This window comes from Acomys russatus, chromosome 23, assembly GCF_903995435.1.
Source record: "Acomys russatus chromosome 23, mAcoRus1.1, whole genome shotgun sequence".
Taxonomy (NCBI): domain Eukaryota; kingdom Metazoa; phylum Chordata; class Mammalia; order Rodentia; family Muridae; genus Acomys; species Acomys russatus.
Window position 1 is genome coordinate 58,274,968 of NC_067159.1, and position 13,429 is coordinate 58,288,396.

Genomic DNA, 13,429 nt, shown 5'->3' on the forward strand with positions numbered 1-13,429 from the left:
TCTACCTTGCAGCGTTCTTCTGCCTCCTCAGGTGTACAAACACAGACGTGCACATGTGCGTGAGCATTTTGAAGTCACAACCTTGTTTCTTTTCTCACAAGTTACTATTTCTGCTTAATTACTGGTATACTAATTGAAATGCAAATTAATCATTGTGTTAACAGCACTTACCTACTTTAAGTGGATGTAGACTTTGCTAGAAGCTAGGGCCTGTGCTGTCCATTGGCTTAGTCTTTGAGCCATTATGTTTCCTTTGGCTGGAGCTCTTTCACAGGGCCTCCTTCATTTCTCCGTACCTGATAAACCCACGGCCTGATTTAACCTGCTCAGACCTACTCAGGGCTAACGATGAATGTGGCCCTGCTTTCCTTTGCTGCACCTGCTGGCCCCCCTGGTCAGGAACTCTGGGTTGGAACAGTGGCTAAAGCCTCCTCATTCACTAAGCACGGCTGGTGGGGGTGGGGTTCTGGCAGACCACCTCCGCCACAAGCATAACCTTTTGCTTGGGGGAAAATTACCCACTCCTGGCCCTGGCTTGGTAATCTTCACCTGTATTGTTGTACATGAGTGTCTTCTGTGAACTGGCACAGAATCTCCTTAGCACTCAGTTTGGCTTTCTATCTATTTTTTTGTTCAGTACAAATACCACCAATGTCCATCTGGTGAACCCTGAGTTTTATTGTTACTGCTTAGAGAAATATGGGTGGGGGTTATTTACAATGACTCAAAGACCACATCAATCACCAAAGCCTGCCCCAGCTCACAAAGCTGGGAACTCGGAACACACTGCACAGCCTGCATGCAGATGAATAGGTTGGAGGGTGTCCTTTCCAAGTGCCTCAGTTGTTCTAAACCTCTTCCCGGCAGCTCAGCTGGTTTCTGTTTCTAACAGGCAGCTGGTCTAGTCTTGAAGAGTCTTTGCAGCTTGGCTTAGCGCCATATGAGAGGGACTCTCTTCTTTTTTTATTACTCTGGCAGGGAGGGACCTAGGGAGTCAGGTCAGTTTCAGGGACTTCGGATGAGGTTGTTCTGAGTTGCTCACCTCCCTGCGGGGTGGGATACTTTAATCTAGGAAGGTCCTGTTAAACCACCACCGCTGTGCCTGATGCACACATCTTAGCACATGTCCAGTGTCTTTGTTAAGGAACTTTAATCTGTGGGAGTGGAGCCATTATCTCCCTGGCACTGTTATTCTTTCATAGTTCAGGGGAGACTCAATTGAAATAGGTATACAGAAAAATAAAAACAAATTATCGTGTCTATTGAAGAATTGTGTAGCATTGTACTGACAGTCTTCCATGGTAAGTTTTGGATTTTTCTGGATACTTTTCTCAGGATTCAGTTCTATAGTAATCCATATATTACATGTGCAGATTGTCTGAATTTCTCAGACAACTTTGAATGAATGATGAGACTCTTATCTGACAGTAAAGGGTAGTAATATGTGATGATAATACTGTGGCAGTTTAACAGCTAAGTTGGCATGTATACTGTTTACTAAATGACACTTGTCCTTTGTGGACAAATATCAGAATTCCATATGAAAGCAGGAAACAGCCCTCATGATTGAATTATTGCGGAGCAAAGGTAAAATGTACATATTCAAGAGACCGAGAACAGAGTGGCAGCTTGTCTGAAGCCCTTTCTTTGATTTTTTTTCTAACCAATTAGCAGAGTGAAGGGAAAACTAGTGAGGACCATGGGACTTCCAAGGATCTTTTATTTACAGTAAAAAAAGGTGTAAAGCCTCTTTGTGTATTAAGGTGAAGAAAATAAGGCAGGATTCTTTGTCATTTTGAGTTTACCATTGGAGAGGAGAACCAGGAAATGATTGTGACAGAAAACCAATTTTAGGACATCCCCGTAGCTACTTAATTTTATACCTCACCTCAGCCTATTACATAAGAGAAATATTTAATTCTTAATAATTCCAGCACTTGAAGTAGAGACAGGAGGCTGTGAGTTCCAGGCCAGCTTGGAATACATGTCAGACGCTGCCAAATCCACATCTTAAAGGAGACTTAGTTGAACCAATGCTGTATGTTTAGGAATACAGTGTGAAGCTGCCATTGTGATGGTGTTTAAGGAGACGGCTTTTAAGCCTTTATTTAGCTGTGCTTCCTTGAAATTTTCTATGGCATAAAGTTACTCTTTTTTTTTGATAAATGAGAAGATTTAATATAAACTATTAGCAAAAGTTTTGTGATCTTGTCTTCTTGTTTACTTCCTGCTAATTTCTCTAACGTTCTGTCTGTATAGTGAGTAGTCAGGACCAGTATGTGTAGCTCAGCTGGTAGAATACAGATAGTCATGTTGCTGCTATTTTAAAATATGGCCTAACAATGTTTATTGTTAGGCTTACAGTTGTTATGGTGGTATTATGTAACCTATTTGCACAGTCAGCAAAGGAGAAGGAGCAGTCACCTCATACCTAGTGTAGCCCCAGACCAGATGTTGGGGCAGTTGCTGATTTGTTGCCCCTTTTCTGCAGATTTTCCAACAAGTCTAATGGCTTGATCCAAAACACAGTAGGCTTGGGCTTCTCACCACCTCTGTGATCATTTCTGTCTGGGTACCTCCATAATTCCCTAAAGGACGTGCTTGTTCTCGGCTGCACCCCTTCATCCACGCGGATCTGGCCGTGTCTCCTCTCAGCTAACCCATCGCTGCTCCTTTGTTCTTTTCTCCTCTGAAACCTGTCCTTCTTTGGTTTTTCAAGACAGGATTTCTCTGTTAGACTTGGCTGTCCTGAACTTGCTTTGTAGACCAGGTGGCCTGAAACCCACAGAGCTCTGCCTGCCTCTGCCTCCCTGAGTGCTGGGATTAAAGGCATGCACCACCAAGCTGGCAAAATCCCAAGATCCTTCTCATCTTCAAAGCCTAGGAACTTTGGCCACACCTACCCCGTTCTGCCCTACCCAGGTTAGGCCTTTTAATCTGCCAATGAGGAGTCTGCTCTTACAGGACAGCAAACAAACCTCATTGTCGGGGGTGGGGGGAGTGGGGGGGGAGGCGGGGGTAGGGAGGAGGGATAATTAAATTAGCAATTAATATAAAGCACCAGACCATGCCTCAACATATGTATAACTGCTGTTTGATCTCTAGCATTGGGTAAAACCAGGCACTTGAGCACTAGAGTGGTGGAGGCAGGAGGATCATCTGTTACATAGGGAGTTCTATGCCAGCTCAGCTACAGGAGACCTGGTTTCCAAAAAGTAAAATAAAATAAAATAAAGAAAAGGGAGAAGAAGAAGAAGAAGAAGAAGAAGAAGAAGAAGAAGAAGAAAAAAAAAAAAAAAAAAAAGATAATGGCAAATACTTCTCAGGGACTACTTCATTTCAATGTAAGATTTCAAGGTTATATTGGTTTTCTGCTTAAAGTGTTTACCTGATGAACAATGATGGCCTAAGCACATATGGAGGAAGTGGATACAACTTTAATTACCTTTCTCCCACAATTCCCAACTTTTCCTTATACAGACAGCTGTGGCATTTTGTGCGCACAGGCTATCTTTGGTCTGTGGGGGTTGTACATAGTTTGTATGGGTTTATGAAAGTTTGGAGAATTCTGTTGGGCACTGTCTGTTGGTACACAAGAGTCTGTCAATTTGCTGTCTGTCTAGACCAAGCAGTCTTCTTCATTTAGGCCTCTTTTTTTTTTTTTTTTTTTTTTTTTTTTTTTAAGAGAGAAGGTTTGTGACACATTTTCATAGTGATCCAATTGTTAATTAGTAACAACTAGCACATTTCAAAGAATTAATTATCCTGATGGAGCAAATGATGCACATATCCCTGTTATGTTCTAGGAGATCTAATACTTCTAGTCTCTTCTTTGTGTGTATACACACACACACACACACATTCACATATACAAAAATAAAACTTAAAATTTTTTTGAATTATGGACTTTGATTACTACCTTGAGTTTTTTAATTTTAACTTTTCTTTTCTTTCTTTCTTTTTTTTTCAGTCTCTCTGTAGTAGACCAGATGGCCTCAACTCACAGAGATCCATCTGCCTCTGCCTTCCTGTGTGCTGGGATTACAGGCATATGCCCCCGTGCCTGGCTAAAATTTAACAAATTTTATCTCTTATTGTGAGAAGGAGTGGGGTGGGGTGGGGTGGGGGAGGATCAGCAGGGCAGCTTAGGGATAAAGGCAGTTGCCACCCTACAGCTCATAAAGGTGGAAGGAACAAACCATGTCCATAGAATGGCCTATGACATCTTCACACAAATTTTACACTCATACACACCCACATACCCCCAACAATACAAATTTTGAAAAACTTAGAAAGCCAATGAAACTCACTTTAAAAACTAAACAGTTATTAGAAACAAAAAAGAAAGAGAATTTCTAATCAGTTTTTTCCTTTAAACTCCAGTTACAGCTCTTCTAAGGAAACTCAAGCAGCAGTCCAGGGAGAGTGTTGGAGAGAAACGACCTCGGTTATTAAAAGCCCTGAAAGAGGTGAGTTGGGCAGCTTCTTTGCTCATTCTTTACTAAAACAGTAAGTATCAGTGTAGTTTAAAGAAGCATTGAAAAGTGTGTGTGTGTGTGTGTGTGTGTGTGTGTGTGTGTGTGTGTGTGTGTGGTGTCTGTCTGTCTGTCTGTCTAGGTAGTTTGGGTGCCCAAAGAGGCCAGAAGGCACTGGAGATGGAATTATTGGCAGTTGTGAGCTATTCAGCATGGATTCTGGGAACCAAACTTGGCCTTTTGCAAGAGCAGCAGGTGCTGTTAGCTCTGAGCCTCTCTTCCAGCCGCTTAAGCAGTCCTTTAAAGTAAAGTTAAATTCTCAGCACTTAAGGATCAGTAAATGGGAAAAGTTATTTTTAAATTCAGTAATTGAAATAAAAATAAGGGGTTATAATTTTTGAGTTTTAGTAGAAACATCTTTGAGCTGGGGATATACTAGACAGGTACCCTAGAAGAGGTGCACTGTAGCGTCACGGTTGGAGGGTACACTAGACAGGTACCCTAGAAGAGGCGCACTGTAGCGTCACGGTTGGTGGGTACACTAGACAGGTACCCTAGAAGAGGCGCACTGTAGCGTCAGGTTGGTGGGTACACTAGACAGGTACCCTAGAAGAGGTGCACTGTAGCGTCAGGTTGGTGGGTACACTAGACAGGTACCCTAGAAGAGGTGCACTGTAGCGTCAGGTTGGTGGGTACACTAGACAGGTACCCTAGAAGAGGTGCACTGTAGCGTCACGGTTGGTGGGTACACTAGACAGGTACCCTAGAAGAGGTGCACTGTAGCGTCAGGTTGGTGGGTACACTAGACAGGTACCCTAGAAGAGGTGCACTGAAGGGTCACGGTTGGTGGGTACACTAGACAGGTACCCTAGAAGAGGCGCACTGTAGCGTCAGGTTGGTGGGTACACTAGACAGGTACCCTAGAAGAGGCGCACTGTAGCGTCAGGTTGGTGGGTACACTAGACAGGTACCCTAGAAGAGGCGCACTGTAGCGTCAGGTTGGTGGGTACACTAGACAGGTACCCTAGAAGAGGTGCACTGTAGCGTCACGGTTGGTGGGTACACTAGACAGGTACCCTAGAAGAGGTGCACTGTAGCGTCAGGTTGGTGGCCACATCTTCCTGATTGGTGCTGGTGTTCCAAGAAGATATTTTGATAGTTTCGTTCTTTTTAAAACTCTAAACATAAGAAGTAAGGGTAATTTCTTAAATTCTCCACTTGTCTTTAGACCTTAAATGATATTCAGGTGGGTTTTTTTGTGTGTGTTGGAGGGACAAAATTGTTAAATATCAGAAATTATAACTAAAGCACATTTAGTAATTTTCCTTATTTTATTTCTTAGTTAGGTGACTTTTACCTAGAACTTCACTGGGATTTTCAAAGCTGGGGTAAGTGTATGCTATGATTTTACTATAAAATGTGAAATTACAGAAATATTAGCATGACACATTTGATAGCCTGTTTAGAGAAAAGTTATGTTCATTGTGTTTAGCATAATCACTGTAAAACCTTCTTGTAATCTTCCATTCTTAGCTAGAGAAGCAGCTTTCAAAATTCTAGTTTTTAAGATGTAAAACAACCTAAAAATACTTAAGGTTGAAAACTACCATAATTTAGTCCTATATCTTAGCGTCCAATTCCAGGCCTGTAGAGGCAGAAGTGTAGCCACAGGCTCAAAGCCATTGCTAAGTCAGGCCATGCTTGCTGACAGTGAGACCTTTTTTGAGAATACTGGGACCCAATGGTGAGGAGCACTTCTGCCCTCACAGAGGACTCAGGCTCAGCTCCCTGCACCCGGGTCAGGCGGCTCACCAACTACCTGTAACTCCAGTCCAGGAGATCCAGCGCTCTCCTCAGGTCTCTGTGGGTGCAGTGTGCATTGATGTACACATAGACACTCAGGCTTCTCTCTCTCTCTCTCTCTCTCTCTCTCTCTCTCTCTCTCTCTCTCTCTCTCCTCTCCCTCTCGCCTCTCACTCTCTCCTCCTCCTCTCCTCTCCCTCTCTCCCCTCTCTCTCTCTCTCTCTCTCTCCTCTCTCCTCCCCTCCACCCCCCCCACTCTCTCTCTCCTCTCTATCACTCTCACACCACACACCATAAGAATTAAAATAAAGCTTTAATTTAAAAAGTGTAAAAGTATGGGATTATTGGAGCAGTCAGCTTAAGAAAGTTTAAAGTATAGTTCTATAATTTCTGAGATTTGCCTAAAATTCATTGTATTTTAACCCCATTCAGTCATTTTACCCCTTACGTACTTTATAGCCGCTGTCTTAGCACGGAACTTGTTACTTGTAAAGGGTTTAGTTTTGGCCTTGCTGTTTTGCATGCACTTACTCATCATAGCAGCGGGAGCCCCACTCCTTAGTGTACAACACCACTTCCAGAAAATGACCTGGACCTTTTTAAAAAGCTAACTGAAGAACTAACAAACAATTTTGGGTTTTTGTTTGTTTGCTTGTTTTGCTTTTTCGAGACAGGGTTTTTGTGTAGCCTTGGCTGTGCTGGAACTCACGCTGTAGACCAGGCTGTCCTCAAACTCAGAGATCCTGTTGCCTCTGCCTCCCGAGTGCCGACATTAAAGGCCTACACCACCACTGCCTGGCATACATATTCCATAAATAGGTCTTTCTAGATCTTACTAAAAACTGTTCAGTAGTAGTAGAAAAATAATAGACATTTTACAGTTTGGAGGCCATGGAAGATTGATAAATAGAACTTAATGTGGAGCTTTCCATTCCCTTCAATGCTAGCTGCACTTGGGGTGTGCACACTCGCCTCACTTCTTCGCTCAGGAGCTGGTCAAGTGCTTGTTCACGTGTGAGGACCTGAGTTCTGATCCTTCACACCCAAGTAAAATGGATGCAACAGCGCATGCCTGTAATCCTATGCAGAGAGGCAGGGGCCCAGGACTTGTGCTTCTAGCCAAATTAATGAGCTCTCAGTTCATTGAGAGATGGTGTCTCAAAAACATAAGGTGTTCGATAAAGCAAGACACCATCAAACTCAGACCTCAACATGTGTGCATGCCTAGGAGGATAGAGGTGCGTGGGCCAACGGTCTGAATTCTCTTGTACAGATTTTGAAACTGGAAACTGAGGCACGGTGAGCTTAAAGAACAAGGTGCGCATTTAGGGCTCATACTTAAGTACATCTGCCTCGTTTCAAAGGTGTTCCTTAGTATGTTACTTTTTCTACTATTTTTCCAGATGATATTTATGGATCTATTAGGTAGGACCCAAGATTGCTTGTGTACTATTAAAGACTGTTTAGTGACTCCAGAGTACTGTTTCCTCATTTGTAGCATCACCGTAGCAGCCTGAGGGCGTTGGTTCTGCTCCTGTCAGAAGTGGGTGGGTCGAGGCCGTGGTGAAGCTTTGACACCGCAGCTGGGCGAGTCTGAGCGGGAGATACTATCTTAGAGGCATAATCAACAGTTGTGGTAAAACGTTTGTGGTGCTGCTTTTAAAAATTTTTTTAAATATCTTAAACTTCAGTTACTTTTTAACCTTTTGTTTCTAAAATTACAGTGCCTTTGCTTTCCCGAATTCTGCCTTCTGATGCCTGTAAAATATACAAGCAAGGTATCAACATCAGGTGAGGTGATGTGCTCTGTGTTCTGAGTAAAAGCGAGGTGACATCTGGAAGGCAGCTTTTCTGGTAGTCATAGTTTACTTGTGTTTAGTAGCTTAAAGTACTGTAACACATTCAGATATTGTGCGCATGCAAGACCTAGTACAGATAAGGAACCAAAGCCATCAAAACCCTGTTAAGATGAGCGTCATCCAAGCAGACTCTCATCAGGGAGGGCCGTACCACAGTGCACCCTTGGTCTTGGATTTATTTAGAAATAAGGACACCTAAGAAGGACCCACCTACACCTGAGCTTTTCCCCATATCTTCCAGACCTTTCCATTTCCGGGTTTTCAGTCCATATATCCACCGAGTCTCTGGAGGCTCATGTCTTCAGTCACCTTTACATTTCAGCCAACATGTTAAGGATAATTTTAATTTTCTTCTTTTCCTTTCATAGTTATGATTGTTAAGTTTTTGAGAAGTAAAAGTATTTTATTCTAAAATTTTACTTTTGTCATTGCTTATATTTTTAGATTACAAATGTAGCAAAAATTTAAATTTATATTAATACTAATAGGTATTCCAATTTGCATATCTGTACATAGTACGTGGATATATTTAAGGAGTGTGTCATCGAGAGCCTTACATATCTCTCCCTGTGTGTCTTTAGATTATTTAGATGCTTTGAATTAAATGTTTTGAGGGATTTTTATTTTTAAACATTTTTTACTTTTTGTTTGTTTTCTTTTTTTTCTAAAATAAGGTTTCTCTGTGTAGCCTTGACTGTTCTGGACTCTCTATGTAGACCAGGCTGGCCTCTAATTTACAGAGATCCGCCTGCCTCTGCCTCCCAACGTGTGGCATTACAGGCGTGTGTCACTGTGCCTAGCTTGAGAAAGAATTTTTTTATATACACTTCACATTTGTAGGTGAGAAAGCTCAGAGAAATTGAGTAATTTTTAAATGATTATTTTATATTTTAGCTGTGCTTGTTTTTTTTTTTTTTTTTTTTTTTTCATGCAAAATGACTAATTTAAAAAATTGCTTTACATAGCCGGTTGCAGCTACAAAGTAAGTCTAGGACAGCCAAGGCTACACAGAGAAACTCTGTCTTGAAAAAAATTTACATTTACATGTTTTACAGTAAACGGTGTGAGGGCTGAACACTTGCCCTGTGTTTGTGAAATCCTAAATGTGATCACCAATGCTATGTGTGGGGGTAGTGGGGGTCCAAAATTGTATTGATGGGGTGCACATTACCAAGTATCTGTGAAAATGCTATGTTGGGGACACAAGACAGTCTGACAGGAGGATTGTAGCAGAAGTTGAAGAGTGAGAGGAAGCAATTGAGGGAGGTCTTGGCCATGGGACTTCCTCCAGCCTCAGGCTGAAGAAGAAACGGCACCAGAATAGTGCAGAGGCTGGGTTGGAGGGTGCATAGCAAAGTTTTTGTTTTTTGTTTTTTTTTTCCTAGATTATAAGATTCCATTTTAAAAAGGGAATTAACATCTAGTGAAATTGCATTTGTAAGTATCTTAAGACAATCTTTTTAAGGAGAACCCCAGAGGAAGCTAAATTCTAAATATAGCAGAGGAATCTATAGAATGTTTACCATCTTGTATGAGCCTAGTAATCACTGGAAATACGATCAAAGAGGAATTAATACTTGAGTAGACAAAGGAGAGAGTGAGCAACACTGTAATAAAGTAAGCAGATGTCCTTGTAGTCCTAGCATTTGGGAGGTACATAGGAGCATCCCGGTCAGCCTGGGGCTTGTGTTGCATTCTAGACTAGCCTGGACTACATAGTTAAAAAAATTTGGCTTGGAGGAGGGGATGCTGGAGAGATGATTCAGCAATTCAGAGGACCTGGGTTTGGTTGTGAGCACTTACATAGCAACTCAAAACCATATGTAACTTCAGTTACAGTGTATCCAATGTCGTCCTCTTATGGCATTTGTAGTACTGCATGCATTTGGTGCACGTATGTACACAAATTCAGGGATAACAGTCATACATGTGAGGTAAAAAATTTAAAAAGTACTGATAAGCATTTTCACTAATATTGATAATTAAGATGTTATTTAAGATGGCCATGATGTACATTTATAATTTCAGCACCAGGGAAGTTGAGGGAGGAGGGGGCCATTCTGAGCTATATCTTGGGGGTAGGGGTGGGCAGAGAGACAGACACAGAAAGAACATACCCTTGACAGCTCACTGAGACTTTCACTACAAGCTTTGCCTTGTGTTAAGGGAAGGGTTGCATTTTGCATGTCTGGCATGAAGCATTTTTTTAGGCTTTCATCAGAATACTTTGGATTCGAGGTTTTGGGTTGAATAAAGCTCTTTTTTTCTTGTCTAATTACACAGCAAAATTTAACTATTCAGGCCCATCAGGCACAGTGGGGTTTTTGCCTGTAGTTCCAGCTTCTTGGGGGGCTAAGGCAGAAGGACCACTTGAATTTAGGAATTGAGGAATTCTAGGCTGTAGTGTATTAAGGTACCTGGGCACCTCCATGTTCCTTGAGTCTGGGTTCTGCTGGTCTAGGTTAGTTAGACATGAGCATGCACTGTGGCCGCCTGTATTACTCTGAACTGTGTGCATAGTCCGCTGGTGTGTCTGGGCCACTGCAGGGGATGAATAGATACTTACTTTCCTCCTTCAGTTGTAATTATACAAACACATATAGAATTAAAATTGGCAACATGAGTTTAATTGAAGAGGTTTTTGACCAATGGTACATATTGTTGGGTCTGAGTTCTTTGTAACTGAAGCCTTAGGCTCATGACCATTGTGCTGGCACCTGCTAGGATTGCAGAGGTCCCGTGTCTCTGCCTTTTTTGCCTTTTTTTCTGTATATCTCTTTTTCTCTCATTCCCGTCCTGGAAGCCCATTACAATTCTCAGGGTGGTAGGGATAGAAATGGAGACAAAGGACTGTTTTTGCTATCTTTCATGTAGTGTAGTCTAGAAGTCCCGAGTGGCTGAAGCTTGGAGCCTGATCGTCTAGCTGTGTAAGATTCCCTTTTGGTATTAGGTGAACCCTTGACATGACTACTGACTCTTTTCTCCTGGGCTATATGTGCTCACAGTGACAGGTTTTCTTAAGCAGCTTAGGTGGCAGACTTCTGGGGAGAAGACCTGGTACCAGGAGAAGCTTCACCCTGTAAGCGGTTTACAGCTCTTAAGACTTTTCGACTTCATGCTGCAGCCATGGTATACATGTATACGTGTATGTGTGTGCGTGTGCATGTGTGCGTGTGTGAGTGTATACACGTGGGGACCACATTCACTTACGTATGTATGTACACATATGGCAACATGGCATGTAGGGACTGTCGGTCAGGCTAGAACTCACAGAGATCCACCTGCATGCATGAGTATCACCCGGCACTGTGCTCACTCATTTTCTTAGGGTCTGTATGTGTGCATGTGGTAACCTTATTTGCTTGTTGATGGTGTGTGTGTACCGTGCACATGGTGATTGTATTTACTTCTTTATGGTACGTGTGCTGTACACATAGAGACTGCACTCCACTTCTTTATACTGTTTGGACTGTTCATGTGGGGACCACACTCACTTTATTTATTTATCTATTTATTTTTTTAGATTTTTCCAAGCCTGTCCTAGACTCAGTTTGTACCAGGCTGGCCTTGAACTCAAAGAGATCCACTATGGCTCCCGAGTGCTGGGATTAAAGGTGTGCGCCACCATGCCCCACTCTCACTTTTTTTTTTCCAAGACAGAGTTTCTCTGTGTAGCCTTGGCAGTCCTGGTACTTGCTCTGTAGACCAACTAAGTTTGAACTTAGAGATGCCTCTGCCTCACAAGTGCTGGGATTAAAGGTGTGTGCCACCACACCTGGCTTAATTTTTAAAAGTTACATATATGAATATTGTGCCGGTGTACCACTCGTGTAATGTGCCTGTGTACCACTCATGTGCCTGGTACCTGTGGAGGCCAGAAGAAGGTGCCAGGTCCCTCAAAGTAGAGTACAGATGGCTATAAGCCGCCATTGGGTGCTGAGAATTGGACCTGGGGTCTCTGTAAGAGCGGCCAGTGCTCTTCATCACTGAGCACCTTCCTCGCCCCCATGCTTTCTCCTTGGTGGTGTAGACTGTGCGTGTGGAGACCATACTTGCTTCTTTGCTTTAGTTCACCCCTGTTGTCTTGGTGAAATTGTTCATAGTTCAGTCTTCATGCTTAAAATTGTTGGTTTTGATGTAAAATTATATATAACCCTAGTTACTGTTGATGCCGCATGTGAACTAGGGCTCATAGTTGAGGTTTTCCTGTGTAAAGAAATCAAGAAAGTCAATCCATCTTGCTTTGTCTATAATAAAACATGATAAGTCAACAAAATAATGAATTTTTAGAGTTGCATTAGAAATTCATGTAAATCTTACTGAGACATTCTGCGAGTGTGATGACCCTCTCTTGACAGCTGTGCCAAGTAGTTTCTGAGATTAAAGACTGTGTGGAGCAGATGGTATGTGAGCCTAGAGTAGAAACCTGTAATATAGGCCTTATGCAAGACTGACTACTTCAAGGGTGGTGGAAAACTCTTGGATCCTAGTATTTTCCTAACGTCAAGTAGTGATCTGTGGAATGTCCGAGACCACCTCATTCATGGCAGGTCCTGGTCACTTGTGGAATTAGTAAACGTGCAGATCTACAGGTCTATAAATGTGTGGTAGTGATTGATTTCTGTCATTGATTAGACCCTGTTGCTATGATAAGAATATCCCGGCTGGGGCTGGATTGATAGCTCAGTGTTTAAGGACACATACCAAAGAGTTCAGTCCCCCCATCAAATGTTTTCACAGTCACCTATAATTCAAGCTCCAGGGACATCTGAACTTGGACTCATGTGCACACGCGCGCGCACACACACACACACCTTAAAATAATAAAAATAAATAAAAGTTTATTAAGACAAAATACTCTGTCAACAACCTTGGAGGGAAAGAGTTATATTAGTTTACAACTCTAGGGACCAGCCCATCACTGCAGGGAAAACCCAGTGGCAGGCGCTTGAAGCATCAAGTGATATCACATCACAGTCAAGAACAGAGAGAAATAAATGTATCCATGATTAGAATTCAGCTTACTTTTTCTACTCTTAAGACAGCTGTGGGCCAGAACTAGGGAATGGTGCCACCCACTGTCAGGATGGGTCTTCTCACATCAATTAGCACACTCAAGACAGTGCCCCACTGACATTCCGAAGGCCTACCTGATGTAGACTGTTTCCCGCCTGGTTCTACATTATGCCAGGTGGATTAGGTAAATCTCCTTGTTGCAGTCCATGAGGCTGTCAGGCTATAGGAATATTGTTTAAAAAGACAGTGTTTGGCTAGATCTGGGAAGCCCAAGAA

The 13,429-nt window shown here is 42.4% G+C and overlaps 1 protein-coding gene across 4 annotated transcripts in view; it reads left to right on the top strand.

The window, feature by feature from the left end:
• The window catches only part of Ankrd13c (ankyrin repeat domain 13C), a 52,721-nt gene that overhangs the window by 20,578 nt on the left and 18,714 nt on the right, over positions 1-13,429 (top strand). For all 4 annotated transcript variants that reach the window (XM_051166072.1, XM_051166069.1, XM_051166070.1 and 1 more), the window contains exons 3-5: positions 4,384-4,469; positions 5,818-5,863; positions 8,003-8,069. In XM_051166072.1, coding sequence (XP_051022029.1) covers positions 4,384-4,469; positions 5,818-5,863; positions 8,003-8,069 — 199 coding nt within the window. The remainder of the gene's footprint in view (positions 1-4,383; positions 4,470-5,817; positions 5,864-8,002; positions 8,070-13,429) is intronic.